At 44.6% G+C, this 15,059-nt stretch overlaps 3 protein-coding genes across 3 annotated transcripts in view; 2 read left to right on the top strand and 1 right to left on the bottom strand.

Moving 5' to 3' along the window:
• The window catches only part of LOC309550695 (uncharacterized protein), a gene marked incomplete at its 3' end in the record, with an annotated part of 321,308 nt that overhangs the window by 72,396 nt on the left and 233,853 nt on the right, over positions 1 to 15,059 (bottom strand).
• LOC309549786 (uncharacterized protein) overlaps positions 2,974 to 15,059 on the top strand; it is a 304,712-nt gene continuing 292,626 nt past the window's right edge. Inside the window, exon 1 of the mRNA XM_082250292.1 lies at positions 2,974 to 3,005. The gene's annotated coding sequence lies outside the window, so the exon portion shown is untranslated. The remainder of the gene's footprint in view (positions 3,006 to 15,059) is intronic.
• LOC309550687 (uncharacterized protein) overlaps positions 4,334 to 15,059 on the top strand; it is a 411,684-nt gene continuing 400,958 nt past the window's right edge. Inside the window, exons 1-3 of the mRNA XM_082251022.1 lie at positions 4,334 to 4,434; positions 4,708 to 4,842; positions 14,886 to 15,009. Coding sequence (XP_082107148.1) covers positions 4,339 to 4,434; positions 4,708 to 4,842; positions 14,886 to 15,009 — 355 coding nt within the window. The 5' untranslated portion in view covers positions 4,334 to 4,338. The remainder of the gene's footprint in view (positions 4,435 to 4,707; positions 4,843 to 14,885; positions 15,010 to 15,059) is intronic.

The raw sequence follows: 15,059 nt of genomic DNA, 5'->3' as shown, positions 1-15,059 counted from the left end.
TTTTGACACTTTTGGGGGTACCAGTGACATTACTACAGTAATCAGTGCTATAAATATGCACTGTTACTGTAAAAATGACACTGGCAGGGAAGAGGTTAACAGTGTGGGTGATCAAGTGGTTAAATGTGTCCCTAAATTTAAATTAGTTAAAATAACGCCCAGGCAAATTTGTGATCATTAAATTCAATAGTGAATGACTGACTGATACGTCATGGGTTCTAGTCCGACCATCATCACATAAGTTCTGTTGTTGGGGGTGTTTTTTATGTCTACGGATTGTTAAATGGTGGTAGAATTAGTGATAAGTACATGCAGCTGAGATGATTGGACATGCCTGTGAAGCGGGGGGCATTTAAGCGTTCACCAAGTGACAGCATTCACAGCTGATTCAAAATAAAATCGCCAATTATCCCAGCCGATCTGAGAGTTTGTCTACTGGGAGCTTGTCTATTTGGAGATTGTCTACTGGTAAGCCAATTGTACATCTATATATATATATAATAACAGGACGATAAGAGGCAGTGTGGTTGGAGGTGATCTGGTGGTGGTAGCACCTATTTGCCTAAACAGCTGACCCTGGTGGATGGATGGACCTATTGTCTTATTGGACTGATATATACTCACTTCGTTTCTAGCGCAGCACCTCCCTTTACCATGTAGCCTTAAAGATATGTACTCCATACTTCTGTGCTGAAGGTGGTTCTCTGAAAAGGTATGGCTGAGCCACCAACAACATCAAAGTGTTTTGACCATCTCCTTTTTTGATGCTTAGAAAGAACAATCAAATCGGGAAAGTTAACCACTACCCTCTCCACACTGACTGTGTTGCCCAAAATAAACTTGCCATTAGTGGTCATTGTTAGATGGCCCTGATAGGATATTCTCTATCCTTGACTTTCACAATTCTCCATGTCAAACTCCACTTCAACCTTCCTGGCTGTCACATCTAGGTAAAATACACTGGATCATCCACAAACTTACATTTGCACATATACACATCACCCTAGCACACACATTACATGTGAGATTCCCATTGAATGTACTTACAGTGTCATTCCTCGGGGGAGCCTGCCTCCTCTCCTCCATGGGCCTCCTCCTCCCCACGGGGTGACCACATGGCAGATACTAGAAACATAAAGAAAAAATACATTCATTTAAGAACAGCAATTTTAAAAAGGGACACAGAAAGTAGGCCAACCCATTGAAGGTAGTTACAGTGGGCTGGGGGGGGGGGGGGGCAGCCTCCCCTTTTCCCCTGTCCTCCCCAACATCATAGATGTCTGCTGCTACATCAACCAAAACCAAGCAAAACAAACATTGTAGCCCTTCCAGTTTAAACAGGGACCCAGAGAAGACACAAACTCATGGAGGGTACTTACATTAAGCTTGAGGGAAGGTGTCCTCCTCGCCCCTATCTTCAGCTATCTCCTCCTCCACTGTCTCCTCCCTCTCCTCCTCCACTGTCTCCTCCCCCGCCTCCTCCATCTCCTCTTCCTTTCTCGCCCTCCTCCATCTCCTCACCCATCGCTGAAGCTACATAAACCACAAAAGAGAAAAAAATACTCAAAAAAATGCAGCCCTCCAACTTAGAACAAAGACATTGAACACCTTCACAGTCAAAGTACTTACAGTGGGTCTGAGGTGGATGAGCCTCCTGCTGCTCCTCCTCATCATCGCTGGTCTCTACAGAAAAAAACAGCACAAGTTACACACAATTTTAAGACACAAATATCCAGCTACTTCTCCACATGGTAGCAATATACTCAATGCCCCTAATTTTTTAAGACAAAGCTAGGAATGTATTAGGGAATGTCCATTGGACATTTACTTAGCGCAGGCGGTACATACAGGAGCAATGATATCAATGAGATTCATTGGGCATTTTTATAAACAGGAGGTCACTGTCCATCCACTATGGTGCCCCCCCCCCCCATACCTGTCCCCCACACTAAAGAATGTAATGGCTCCCACTTTCAGGTCACTTGAAGCAGCCTGAATATAATGTGCTCACTATGCAGTCACATTAGTCCGAGCTCCACAAAGCTGATCTGAAAGCAGGTTATTTAGAACAGCTTCTAAACATTTCCCAGTGAGCTGTGTTTTGTGCCCAGCTAGTGAATCCTACCTGGCCAAATCACACCACTTTTTACAGTACCATACAATTCAGAGTAGTTCAAAACATTGCTGGTACACCTCCCCTCAAGAGTAGTTGACTGTCACCATTTTGCTCCCAAACTGTTCAGACAGAAGTGTTTTATACCAAAGAAGTCAAATTTAAAACCAAAAAATATAAAAACATTATTTAGGCTCCACAATACCCCCAAAGTGATTTCAAATGAACATTTCTAAAATGAACATGCTTCTGCTTACCATCAATAATTCGGAGTCGCTCCAATGACTCATTCCCTGGGGCCACATATCACAGGATTGCAATCCTCCTCCTTCCTTTTTTTACCAAGCAGACCACCGCTTGGCACCCATCAGCTGTGTCTAGAACAAGAAGACAAAGAGGATATCATTTAATCACATATCCTAAAGAAAGTTCCAAAGGCTGTGAACACCCCCCCCCCCACACACACACACACACAACATCTTTTGGCACATTTATTCCACATATTGACTTACCAGAGATTCTCGCCACGGCCTTCTTCTTCAGCGCTCTTGGATATTTGTGTTGAATTTTGTGTTTTTTGGGCAAAATTTTACATGTGTGAAAATATCGGCCAATACCGATATGCGATCGGCAAAATATCGGTATGGGCAACGAAAACCGATATCGGTCGATCACTAGTACATACACATACAGCACAAGGCCGTGTTCACACTGCAAGACATTTCTCAGGGCTGCAGTTCCTCTGAGCTCCACAAGGTGGTGATCTCAATTCTACCCAGACAGGAAGTCTCTATGGAATACAGACAGGAAGTGATGTCAGTACAGACAGGAAGTTCCGGGTGAGTGGGGAGGAAGTAGAGAGGAGACATTGCTGGAAGAGGCAGCAGAGGAGGTAATAAGATCTTATTTTCTATTTACACCCAGTAACCCCCCGTCATGTCCGTCCTCTTCCTCCATAGTCACTGTGATGTCTTTTATCTCCAGCAGATGATGATACACACATATATAGTGTGGAAACCTAGAGTAACCCCTTCAGGGTCAAATCATTTCCCTACTTTCGGGGCCGGAACATTCTCTTCATTTTGGAGATACATTCTAGTAATATGTTCTTCTAAACAAACAGCACTGACAATAAAATAGACAATACAATGACCATCCTGACTAGAGATGGGCTCGGACGCGTTCGAGTTCGCACATGCCCGATCCCGCCAGGAAGCCGACACTGCACTCCGCTAATGACAGACAGTGAGAGATTTCCCGATCCGCAGCTGCACAGATCAGTAAATGTCTCACTGCCTGTGATTAGTGGATTGCAGTGTCGGCTTCCTGGCGGGGTCGGGCATATGTGAACTGGAACACACCTGAGTACATCTCTAATCCTGACCATACATGGCCTACAAAGGACAATTATTACACTACACAGGCAGCCAATGGGCAATCATTACAATACGCAGCCAACACAATGATGGAGTGCAGGGGTCAGGAGTATGGAGCCCCTTACATTGCTGGTCAGGAGGAAGAAAACATTCCCCAGCCTGCCATGAAGAATATGTTCCATCATTGGTGTCAGAGGGAGGAAAATAGTGAGGGCTCTGAGGGAAGTATAGGAGCTGAGGGGATGTGAGGGTTTAGTGAAGCTGGAAGACTTTAGGGGCCTCTGAAAGGGTAATGTATCTGAAGGACTCTGAGAGCCTTGAGGGGGTAGTCAAGCTTCAGACCTCTGAGGGAATAGGGGGCTGGAGGGCTCAGGGGACTCTGAGGGACAGAGGGGGGTCTATGATTGTCCTCCCACCCCATCTGCACTTATTTTTCAGACCTTACAGAACTGGCAATCTTAACCATCTTATTGTCCCACTGGTCATGTGATTTGTTCTGGAATATTAAGTAAGATGAAGAAGGGAATTCCTTCATTCGTTGGTGAGCACTTGTTCTTAGAGGAGTTCTGTTTCAGCTGCAAACCAGCTCAGAAACCAAACAAATCCAACAGAGAAAAGGGAAATTCTTATCTGACAGGCTAAGAGGGTCCAAGGTCCTCCAAGATGTAACAAACCCGAAACAGTCCAGATTAAATGTATTCTCATGGGGAGAGTAGTTCTTAAATGTACAGCAACTTTCCTATTACCACCCTCACATCCCCATCCTATTATTGTGACCAATACCATCCAAATAATTCTTATTTTAATTTCCCAAAATTATATATCTACAAAGAGACCTGTATAGATCAAATGATGGCACCAATGAGGATGGAGGAGGACCGGAGTCACATGACTGAGAAGATACTAAACCTCACCCTGGAGATCATCTACCTGCTGACTGGAGAGGTGAGGAGGATTCTGGGAGGTCACATGACATCACTCTTATCTCTATTAATAAAACACAGACCTGACCGGAGAGGTGAGGAGGATTCTGGGAAGTCACATGACATCACTCTTATCTCTATTAATAAAACACAGACCTGACCAGAGAGGTGGGGAGGATTCTGGGAGGTCACATGACATCACTCTTATCTCTATTAATAAAACACAGACCTGACCAGAGAGGTGAGGAGGATTATGGGATTCTAACATGATATTCCTATTGCTTCCTCAATACAGAGATTTCCTCTTCTGAAGTCAGGTGATCATATGACCATCACAGTGCCTCCATGTGACTCCCTAAAACCTGAGAGACACAACATGCAGAAGATTCTAGAAGTCACCAAGAAGATGATGGAGCTGCTGACAGGAGAGGTGAGCGGTGCTGGGAATTCTGGGACATTATCCAGTAACAGACAAGGGATGTGTCTGGATGGTGACTGTATCATTGTATGTGTCAGGTTCCTATACGGTGTCAGGATGTCACTGTCTATTTCTCCATGGAGGAGTGGGAGTATTTAGAAGGACACAAGGATCTCTACAAAGACGTCATGATGGAGAATCAGCCGCCCCTCACATCACCGGGTAAGAGGAGACTTTATTGTAAAGGAGAGAGCAGTACGGAGGCTCCACCTAGATCCCCCATCATCTGATAAACACATAGAAACAATGTATTCAGTCAGTGTGTGTGTTTCCTACAGATGGATCCAGTAATGGGAACCCACCAGAGAGATGTCCCCGTCCTCTGTATTCCCGGGATTCCACACAGAAAGGTCACACCATCCCTCACCATCATCAGGTAGATGATTGACAATGATTGGTAGTTCTGATTTATACACAGCATGTTTGTTTCAATGAATGTTTTATTATATATTCAGAGTGAAAACCTCGGGGATGATAATATTGATGTTAAAGAAGAGTATAAAGAGGAGGATGAGGAGTATGGAGTGATGAAGGAGTTTTCAGAAGGACACAAGGATATGATGGAGCCACCCAATACAAGGAACCCACCAGAGAGATGTCCCCGTCCTCTGTATTCCCGGGATTCCACACAGGAAGGTCACACCATCCCTCAATGTTACAAGGTTGGTGGGACGGAGCATCTAGAACATGGACTCATTGAAGTGATTTTTTTAAATGTGATGTCACAATATTGAAGCTTATGTTTTACAGATGACCTCTTCTATTATTTTCTTGATTTAGAGTGGAGATCCAATCGATATAGAATTTGAGGTTAAAGCAGAAGAAGAAGAGACGTATGTGAGGGATGATCAGCAGTCTATGGAGGAGGATGGAATAACGGGGACATTTATAGAGGAGGACACTCCTACAGAGATCAGCACAGGTGGGTCATTAACACTAAATACATTCCTCCACCCATACTGCTCACTGATTGGTCCAGAGTAGGGCGGGGACTGGGTGATATCAGCCTGTAATACCCTGGTCACTTTCCTGAGCTGTGTTCCCCGTCCTGTATTCCTGTATTTCTCTCAGATAATCTTCCTTCTCTGTGCTGCTGACACAATTTATGTCTCTAGACTGGATTTATGGAGATTCTGGGGTTCAGCTGGCAGCAAAATGTTAATTTTCACCAGAGGAGTTACTAGATCTAGGCACCTGGGGTCAGGGTCAGGACAAGGGGTGGGCAGGAGGGATGGCTGCCCTGGGCACTGTGATATCATGCGAGGTGGGGGGGGGGGGGGCACCACAAGGAAATTGCTGTGGGAAGGGATCTGTGTTGCGAGGAGGAATTTAAGGAGCGGCGGGGGGCTAAGAATTGTTATAGGAAAGGACATTTGGGTGTGTGCTAGAAGTGGTGATTCATGGGTGATTTGTGTTTGGAGGGGGTGGGAGAAGGGGATTTGTGCGAGGAGGGTCAATTTTGGGGGGCTTGTACTAGAATAGGTGATATGGTAAAGGGGGGAATTTGTACTAGGGGGAGAATTTTTTTTGGGGTCGGGCGGGATTTGTGCTAGTAGGGATTTGCGGGCTAATCATGCAGATTAGTGCCCAATGCCTGGCATATGTGCTTTAGATTTCCTTCCCCATGCCCAGGTCAAGTAAGCTCTCTGATAGAACAATTCTCCTGGGGTTACTTACTCTGCTGTTCACTGGCTGTGCCTGACTTATGAGTCCTGACCCTTACACTGTATAATTTATATTGTACATTACATACTCCTGACCCCTGCATTATATACTCTATGCTGTACATTACATATTCCTGACCCCTGCACTATATACTGTATGTTGTACATTACATACTCCTGACCCCTGCACTATATACTCTATGTTGTACATTACATACTCCTGACTTCTGCTCTCCCCCCTCTACCCACTGCTATATATACACATAATATGAATTCTCTTTTGTTACACCCATTTTCTACCAGCTGGACATTTTATATCGGTAGATAGTGAGTAGGTGTCCCGCACATCAAGGCGTGGCCTGGCGTAGGTCCAGACTGAGACTGCCATTTACAATCATACAGCAGGTCTTGACTTGATGTGTGGCTCCTGGGTCACCTAGTCACCCTCTACCATTTACTAGTTACCTTGAGGGTGGAATTGTAAGAGCCTCAGAGACAAAACTGTCTGATGTGGGCAGAGTCCTGGTTTAGGGGAACCAATCTGCTCATGTCTAGTAATAATCTTTTTATTTCTATTTTAGTAGATGGACGGGAGATGAGGAAAACCTCAGAGGATTGTCTCACTTTGTCTCCAGACTGTAAAGTAGAAGATGAGGACATCACACAGTATAGTCCAGGAGAAAACCCAGCTACCTCAAATGTCCACCCGGCACCACACAGTGTAGATGGACCATCGTATTCCTCTTATCCTGAGGAACCTCCGACTGTGAGGGACGGTGCCAGACCATCGTTTTCCTCTTATCATGAGGAACCTCAGACTGTGAGGGACGGTGCCGGACCATCGTATTCCTCTTATCCTGAGGAACCTCAGACTGTGAGGGACGGTGCCGGACCATCGTATTCCTCTTATCCTGAGGAACCTCAGACTGTGAGGGACGGTGCCATCCTTCCAACAGATAAGAGGTTTTCCTGTACTGAGTGCGGGAAGTGTTTCCATTTTAATGTGCATAAAAGTTCTCACATGGCAGAGAAGCCGTTTTCCTGTCCTGAGTGTGGGAAATGTTTTTCACAGAAGTCCAGTCTTTACACACATCAGAGATCTCACACAGGGGAGAAGCCGTATTCCTGTCCTGAGTGTGGGAAATGTTTTTCAGTGAAGTCCTCTCTTTACAAACATCAGAGGTCTCACACAGGGGAGAAGCCACATTGCTGTTCTGAGTGCGGAAAATCTTTTTCACGGAAGTCCAATCTTTACATACATCAGAGATCTCACACAGGAGAGAAGCCACATTCCTGTCCTGAGTGTGGGAAACGTTTTTCACTGAAGTCCGATCTTTACAAACATCAGAGATTTCACACGGGGGAGAAGCCGTATTCCTGTCCTGAGTGTGAGAAATGTTTTTCACGGAAGTCCAATCTTTACACACATCAGAGAACTCACACGGGGGAGAAGCCGTATTCTTGTCCTGAGTGTGGGAAATGTTTTTCACAGAAGTCCAATCTTAACACACATCAGAGATCTCACACAGGAAAGAAGTGACTTTCCTGTCCTAAATAAGGGAATTGTTCCTCACTGAAGTCCTGTCTTCCTGTACATCAGGGATCAAACACAACAACCCTTGAGGTGTATTAGTGCCTTGAGTGCGGGAAATGTCTTCTATATGAATGTTGGTGGACATGTGGGGAAGAAGCACACCCTGATATACACCTCAGATATACTCCATGGCTGATCTTCATCATGTAAGAAACAGTTGATAAGGAGATCAGAGATCACCAAAGACATGGATGAAGTGTTGTCCCGTGTTGGCTTTTCATTGGCTGAGTAAATTTTGGGGTGTAGAGTGGTAAGTAGAGCCGTGAAATGAAGGAATTACCTTCAGAATGTCTTGCTTGTCTGTGTGACGGTTACTGATAATGATATAGCGGGTTACAGAGCTAGAAGCTGTGAGATCCCATATATCTTTATCAGTAAACTTTACACAGACAAGACAGAAATTCTGAAGTTGATGTCCTTCATTTCAAGGCTCTACTTACCAGTGGTGACCCCGAAGCGTGTCTCTCTGTCTTCAGTCCATCCTTCTCCCATCCCCCAACAGGAGGGAAGGAGAACTCGGAGATAAACTAGGTGAGAACTTCTTTTCTTTGCTCCTGTGTGGGTTTGGGTGGCTTGGCAGAGTGCGGCACGAGAGGTAACACCGCTTGTCTTTATATTTCTACATATCTTGTCTGGGTGGAGATTATTGGTTGGAAAATATTTATACTGTTTGATTTTCTGTAAATAATTTCTGTTTTCCCTTTGAAGGGAGATATTATGTGTGGTTTGATGAAGTGATTGGCTCAATAGTTACCACTTCACTTACATGTTTAGTTTTTATAAACTAGATGAACAAATATGACAAGCATTCATTCATCCATGACAAATGTTGGTCTTATTTTATTCCATTCAGTGATTTCCTATGATCCTTGGGTCCATCTAGTGGCCATAATGCGGTATTGAACTATTTTTCCTGATTGAGGTATTTTGGAACTAATACCTCATTATGGCCACTAGTTGGAGCTGATGATTATAGGAAATCACTGTGTTTATTAGAATACAGCCAGAATTTGTCACAGCTGGACACATGCTTGTCACACTCACCCAACATATTCTTTGCATAAACCCCTTAGTTTCCTATGTCAGGCGGGGGGGTCATACAAATCCCTGAGATCACACCCATGTATTTATGAGTACAGAACACATTAAGCCCCTGTTCACACTAAGGCGACCTGTGAGGCGACCTGGTCGCCTCACAGGTCGCCTCCCATAGGGAAGCTGCGGACCCGTTCTAATAGGAGCGACACAAGTCGCTCCGACTTAGAAAAAGGGTCCGGAGCTTCTTTGGGGCGACCAGGAGGCGACCGCCATAGACTTCAATGTTATGAAGTCCGCGGCGGCCGCTCCGAGGTCGCGGCGCGCTGCTCGCACCGCGATCTCGGAGGTCGCCCCGGGAAGTAGCGTCGCGGTAGTGTGAACCGGTGCTGAATAGATACCAGAGCTGTGTTTACATTATTTTTGCACACATGGTAAAATGCAGATTTTAGGCCTGAGGATTAGATAAAACCCCCAAACATATATTTTCTGAAAGCAGAGGCCCTGGAGAAAAAAATGGTGGTAATTGTTAAGGTGTTCCTCGTACACAAATGTCACCTTCATATCCGGGTTTATTTTCTCCTTTCCCCCATTTTCTATGGTGTAATTTTTCTACAATACTTTGTTATAATAATGTAACACGTTGTATATTGTATTGCACACAAATTATAACCGACTCCGCCTCCACATTCCAGACAAGTCATTTTCCTCACCAATTGGATTTCTTCCTTTGCTATTTTATTCATTTATTTTTTTGCACTCTTATTAAAATGAAAATTATAATAAAAAATATATTGAAAGAAAAACATTGTGTGTGTCGGTGCAATGATGACAGGCTTCAGTATCCAGAAACGGCTGGTAGGTGACACTTCCATATACAGCCCAAGGAAGTGACAAGGAGCCCCTAGGAACCTTTGGAGGAACCCTGGCTGAGAGAGGCTGGACTAGGCAGTCATATATTATTATTATTATACAGGATTTATAAAGTGCCAACAGTTTGCGCAGGCTCTACAATGTTAGGGCAAACAGTACAATTACAATAAAATTCAATACAGGAGGAATCGGAGGGTCCTGCTCTTTAGAGCTTACAATCTAGGAGGGAGGGTCAAGTGATACAAAAGGTAATAACTGTGGGGATAGACTGATGGAGAAAATAAAAGTACAGTTGTTCGGTGGGGGCAGAAGACGTTTCCTTAAAGAGATGAATTTTCAGGGAACAAATTAAGGTGGATAAAGTAATAGATAATCAGACAGATTGGGGTAGAGAGTTAAACAGAATAGGAGAGGCTCGGGAAAAGTCCTGGAGGAGGTGACAAGGGAACTAGAAAGCAGAAGATATTGGGAAGATTGAAGAGGATGATTTGGTTGGAATATTGAGACCAGGTTAGTGGTGTAGCTGGGGGCCGAGTTGTGGGTGGCTTTGTAAGTTACTGTTAGTATTGTGAATTGAATTTGTTGGGTGAGTGGCAGCCAATGGAGGGATTGGCAGAGAGGGGTAGCAGATACTGAGTGGTTTGTAAGGTGGAGGAGTCTGGCAGGAGCATTCATGAGGGATAGCCTATGTAAAGGTAAGCCAATGAGGAGGGAGTTGCAGTAGTCGTGGCGAGAAATAACAGGGAGTAGCTTGAACATCGTCCGTTTGGGTGTTCACCCAACACCAGAAATTTCTGTGTGCGTGTTTTTTTTTTATTATTTTTTCTCCTTTTTTTTTTTTTTTTACAAAACATCATTTTTAAAGGAGCAGTGATTTTAATTAATGCTTAAAATGAAAAAAAAAAAAAAAGAAAAATCCCTTTAAATATAGTGCATGTGACTACTTGAAAAATTTGCAAAGATATCGGGCTTGAAAACGAACCAAGCTAAGTCACAAGTTATGAATATATCTCTTGAGGAGGCGACGGTCTCTACTCTGAATCAATCCTACAATTTCATTTGGCAATCAGAGGCATTACCTTACTTAGTCATACACTTGACAGCGTCCTTACACACGCTATATTCCAGAAATTACCCGCCCCTTTTTACTCGTCTACTGGCTGACATGGATAGTTGGTTGCTTCATCCTCCCTCGTGGTTTGGCAGACTACACTCGGTAAAATGAATATCCTCCCAAAGGTGTTGTATTTGTTTTGTACACTACCAATAGCACTGTGTAGATCTGAAGTGAAGACATTGCAAAGTAAAATGCTATCTTTTATTTTTCCCCCAAAGAGGCCTAGGGTGAATAGACGTACGCTGTATGCACCTAGAAGGCGGGGCGGCCTGGGAATACCAGATATGTTGAAATATTACTACGCTGCATAATTGGCCCAATTGGCAAAGTTTTACTCTACCCAATCCCGTACTATTTGGATGCAGCTGGAGGCACTCATTCGCATAGCAGATAGCAGATTTTTGCGATCACAGGGGTATCTTAACAAGACAGAAGTTAATTGAGAAATATGCCATGCCTTTGTCTGAATCCTTCCGCTTTACTCAAATCACGAATTTCTTGCGCACCCTGTCACAGCACTCTGATATAGTCACGGTGTCCCCCATGGAACTTTTATGTCAGAAGTTTGATAAGTCAAACAGCCATATATCTGAGCTATATAATATATTGAGAGACTTTTCTACTAAGTTGACCTATATGGTGCAGTGGGAAGCAGATATACAGGACAGCAGTGAGCTGGACGACTGGAAACTTATGGCCCAGGATGCTTTGAGATCGTTAATCAACACTTCCATCATAGAGGCAAACTATAAAGTGCTTCTCCGGTGGTACATGGTGCCGGTGCGGCTAGCTACTTATGTACCCGAGGCGTCCCCATTGTGCTTTTGTGGCTGTGGTCAGGAAGAACCGATGTACCATATCTGGTGGCAATGCCACAAGGTACAGCGTACTATCAGTGCCGCCTATCAGTGCCCATCAGTGCCACCTCTCAGTGCCCAGCAGTGCCGCATATCAGTGCTCATCAGTGCGGCATATTAGTACCTCCTCATCAGTGCCACCTCATCAGTGCCCATAAGCGCCACCTCATCAGTGCAGCCTATCAGTGCTGCCTCATCAGCGCACATCAGTGAAGGAGAAAAATGTGTTTATTTTCAAAATTTACTCGCAGAAAATAAGAAAAACTTTTGAAAAAAAAAAAATTTTCTCTTTTTTCTTGTAAAAAATTAAAAACCCAGAGATGATTAAATACCACCAAAAGAAAGCTCTATTTGTGTGAAAAAAATGATAAAAATTTCATATGGGTACAGTGTAGCATGACTGCGCAATTGTCATTCAAAGTGTGAGAGCGCTGAAAGCTAAAAATTGGTCCGGATGGGAAGGGGGTTTAAGTGCACTGTAGGCAAGTGGTTAACAGGGATGTTGAAGTCACTGAGAATGATTGTGGGGATTTCAGAAGAGAGAAAGTAGGGCAGCCAGGCAGAGAAGTCATCAAGGAAAGGTAATACCGGTCCAGCGGGCCGATAGATCACAGCAATTCTAGAGGAGATTGGAGAAAATAGACGTATACAGTGAGCTTCAAATGATGAGAGGGAGGAGAGTGGAGAACCTGGAAGGTGCTCTGTGAGGATAGGAGGATTCCCACTCCACCTCCCTTGTGTTCCCTAGGTCTAGATTTACACCTACTTCATTCATCTTATGGTGTTTATCAATAAATGAAGTAAACTGATCCATGTGCAAATTCATATACAACATAAAGTGCTTTGTGCTCAAGATGCTGTTCCCTGCAGATCCACTGCTTCCACTTTACACCTACTTCATTATCTTATAATATTTTCTATAAAGTAAAAACCTGTGCAGATTCATGTAATCATACAATATTTTGTGCTCAATATAGTGTTCTCTGCAAGTCCACTGCTTCCACTTTGCATCTACTTCAACAAAGTTCTGTTTTTCCATAAAAGTCCACAAATTAATGAAAAGTTGATAAGGTGTGAAAGTTCTCCATGCTCCAAACTGTGCCAGCTGTAGTGTAGCCACGCCTTCTTCCACCTCTTACACACGTGATGGTGAGGGCGCCCCCTTAGTAGTGCTTCCCCACTCACCAGAGCAATATGACTCCCAGCTTTTCAGCTACCAGAGTCACAAACATCCTTCACACTCTCCTCACCTCCGATGGCAAAGGAACTGGATCCTCCTCGCTCACTCCTGCAAGTCTGCTGTGCTTTCTGTCAGTCTCCCTCCTAGATTCGGCTTCCTCCTCCGACCGCTGTTCCAGCAGGAGCTCCGCCTCTTCATACACACTCAGGGAGGAGAGAAAGGGGAAGGATATACAGTACATACACACACAGCACAAGGCCGTGTTCACACTACCAGACGGTTCTCAGGGCTGCAGTTCCTCTGAGCTCCACAAAGTGGTGATCTCACTTCTACCCAGACAGGAAGTCTCTATGGAATACAGACAGGAAGTGGTGTTAGGTAAAGAGGACGTTCCATAGAACGTAGAGGGAGACACTGCAGGATCTGGCGGCAGAGGTAATAAGTAGATTAACCCCTTCAAGGGGATCAGTTGATGATTAATATATCTTGCTTCCAAAGCTGACCACACATGGACGGAAATGTGAGCGATCCCTGCTGAACCAGCTGAATTTCCATGTATCTATGGTCACCTCCCCTCCCCCTCATCTCCTTCATTATGTAAGTCATGCTGAGATAATCTCCCATTGGCTGAGCAATATTCTCATTTGTCTCTGAGCTCCTTCTTGCTATTCCTCGTCCTGCCTGTTGTTTCCTTGGATTGATTTTCTGTGTAGTGACCCCGGCTTCATCTCTTGGATGCGCTCGTCTGTTGCTTGTCCTGACCTTTATCCTGATTCCTGGATCTCCTCCTCATCTCTCCTCCATATCCACTTACACAGCTTTTCTCCACACCTGCAGTGACCCTGGGGGGTGTAAGCTTGGCACCAGCATGCAGCAAAATCCATCCCCACCATTAGGAGCTCTGGAGAAAATTGTCTGCTATTTACACTCCGTTCCTCCGCACGTCACCTGATCACATGAGAGATTACTTTCACACATTCCTGATAGATTTCTGTATGGTAAAGGTCAAAGTTCACTCTTCATTTTAGGAGAAGTGGGAGGCACCCAGGAACAATGATTTGGTTTGCACAGGAGACTCATATAGAGGGTCCCTCATATAGGGGTCCCCTCCAATCTCCCCATCCAAATGTTCCTCCAGGGTCTATATGTCCTATGATATCACTCTGACCTCACAGCTCCTCCCCCCCCCCCCATGTCCCTCCATCTGTCTTTTTTTTCTGATGCTCTTAGGATGTGGGCGGATCCTTGGCATCCTCACTAGCAAAGTGGGACTGTTGGTCCTGCGTTGTATGTAATGATGTCAGAATGCCTGCAACAAGCTTTTACCCTGCGTAGTGTGGGGGGTCCTGTGTGGGTAAATTTATACCTTAGTCTGAGGTGGGGATTTAATCAAATGGAAACCTGAATAGTGAGGTGAGGAGGATTCTGGGAATTTCATTTGATTTTACTATTTGTGTTCAGATCTAGGGTTTTCCTCCTGTGAAGTCTGGAGATCATATGACCATCACATTGCCTCCACCTCCCTCCCTGATAGAATAGAGAAATACAAAAAAGATTCTAGAAGTCCCCAGAGAGATCATGGAGGAGAGGTGAGCGGTGCTGGGAATTCTGGGAGATTATCCAGTAACAGACAAGGGATGTGTCTGGATGGTGACTGTATCATTGTGTGTGTCAGGTTCCTATAAGGTGTCAGGATGTCACTGTCTATTTCTCCATGGAGGAGTGGGAGTATTTAGAAGGACACAAGGACCTCTACAAGGACGTCATGATGGAGAATCAGCCGCCTCTCACATCACCGGGTAAGAGGAGACTTTATTGTAAAGGAGAGAGCAGTACGGAGGATCCACCT

Source organism: Pelophylax lessonae, assembly GCF_965119305.1.
Source record: "Pelophylax lessonae genome assembly, chromosome: 3".
NCBI classification, from domain to species: Eukaryota; Metazoa; Chordata; class Amphibia; order Anura; family Ranidae; genus Pelophylax; species Pelophylax lessonae.
This window is presented reverse-complemented; position numbering and strand designations above follow the sequence as displayed.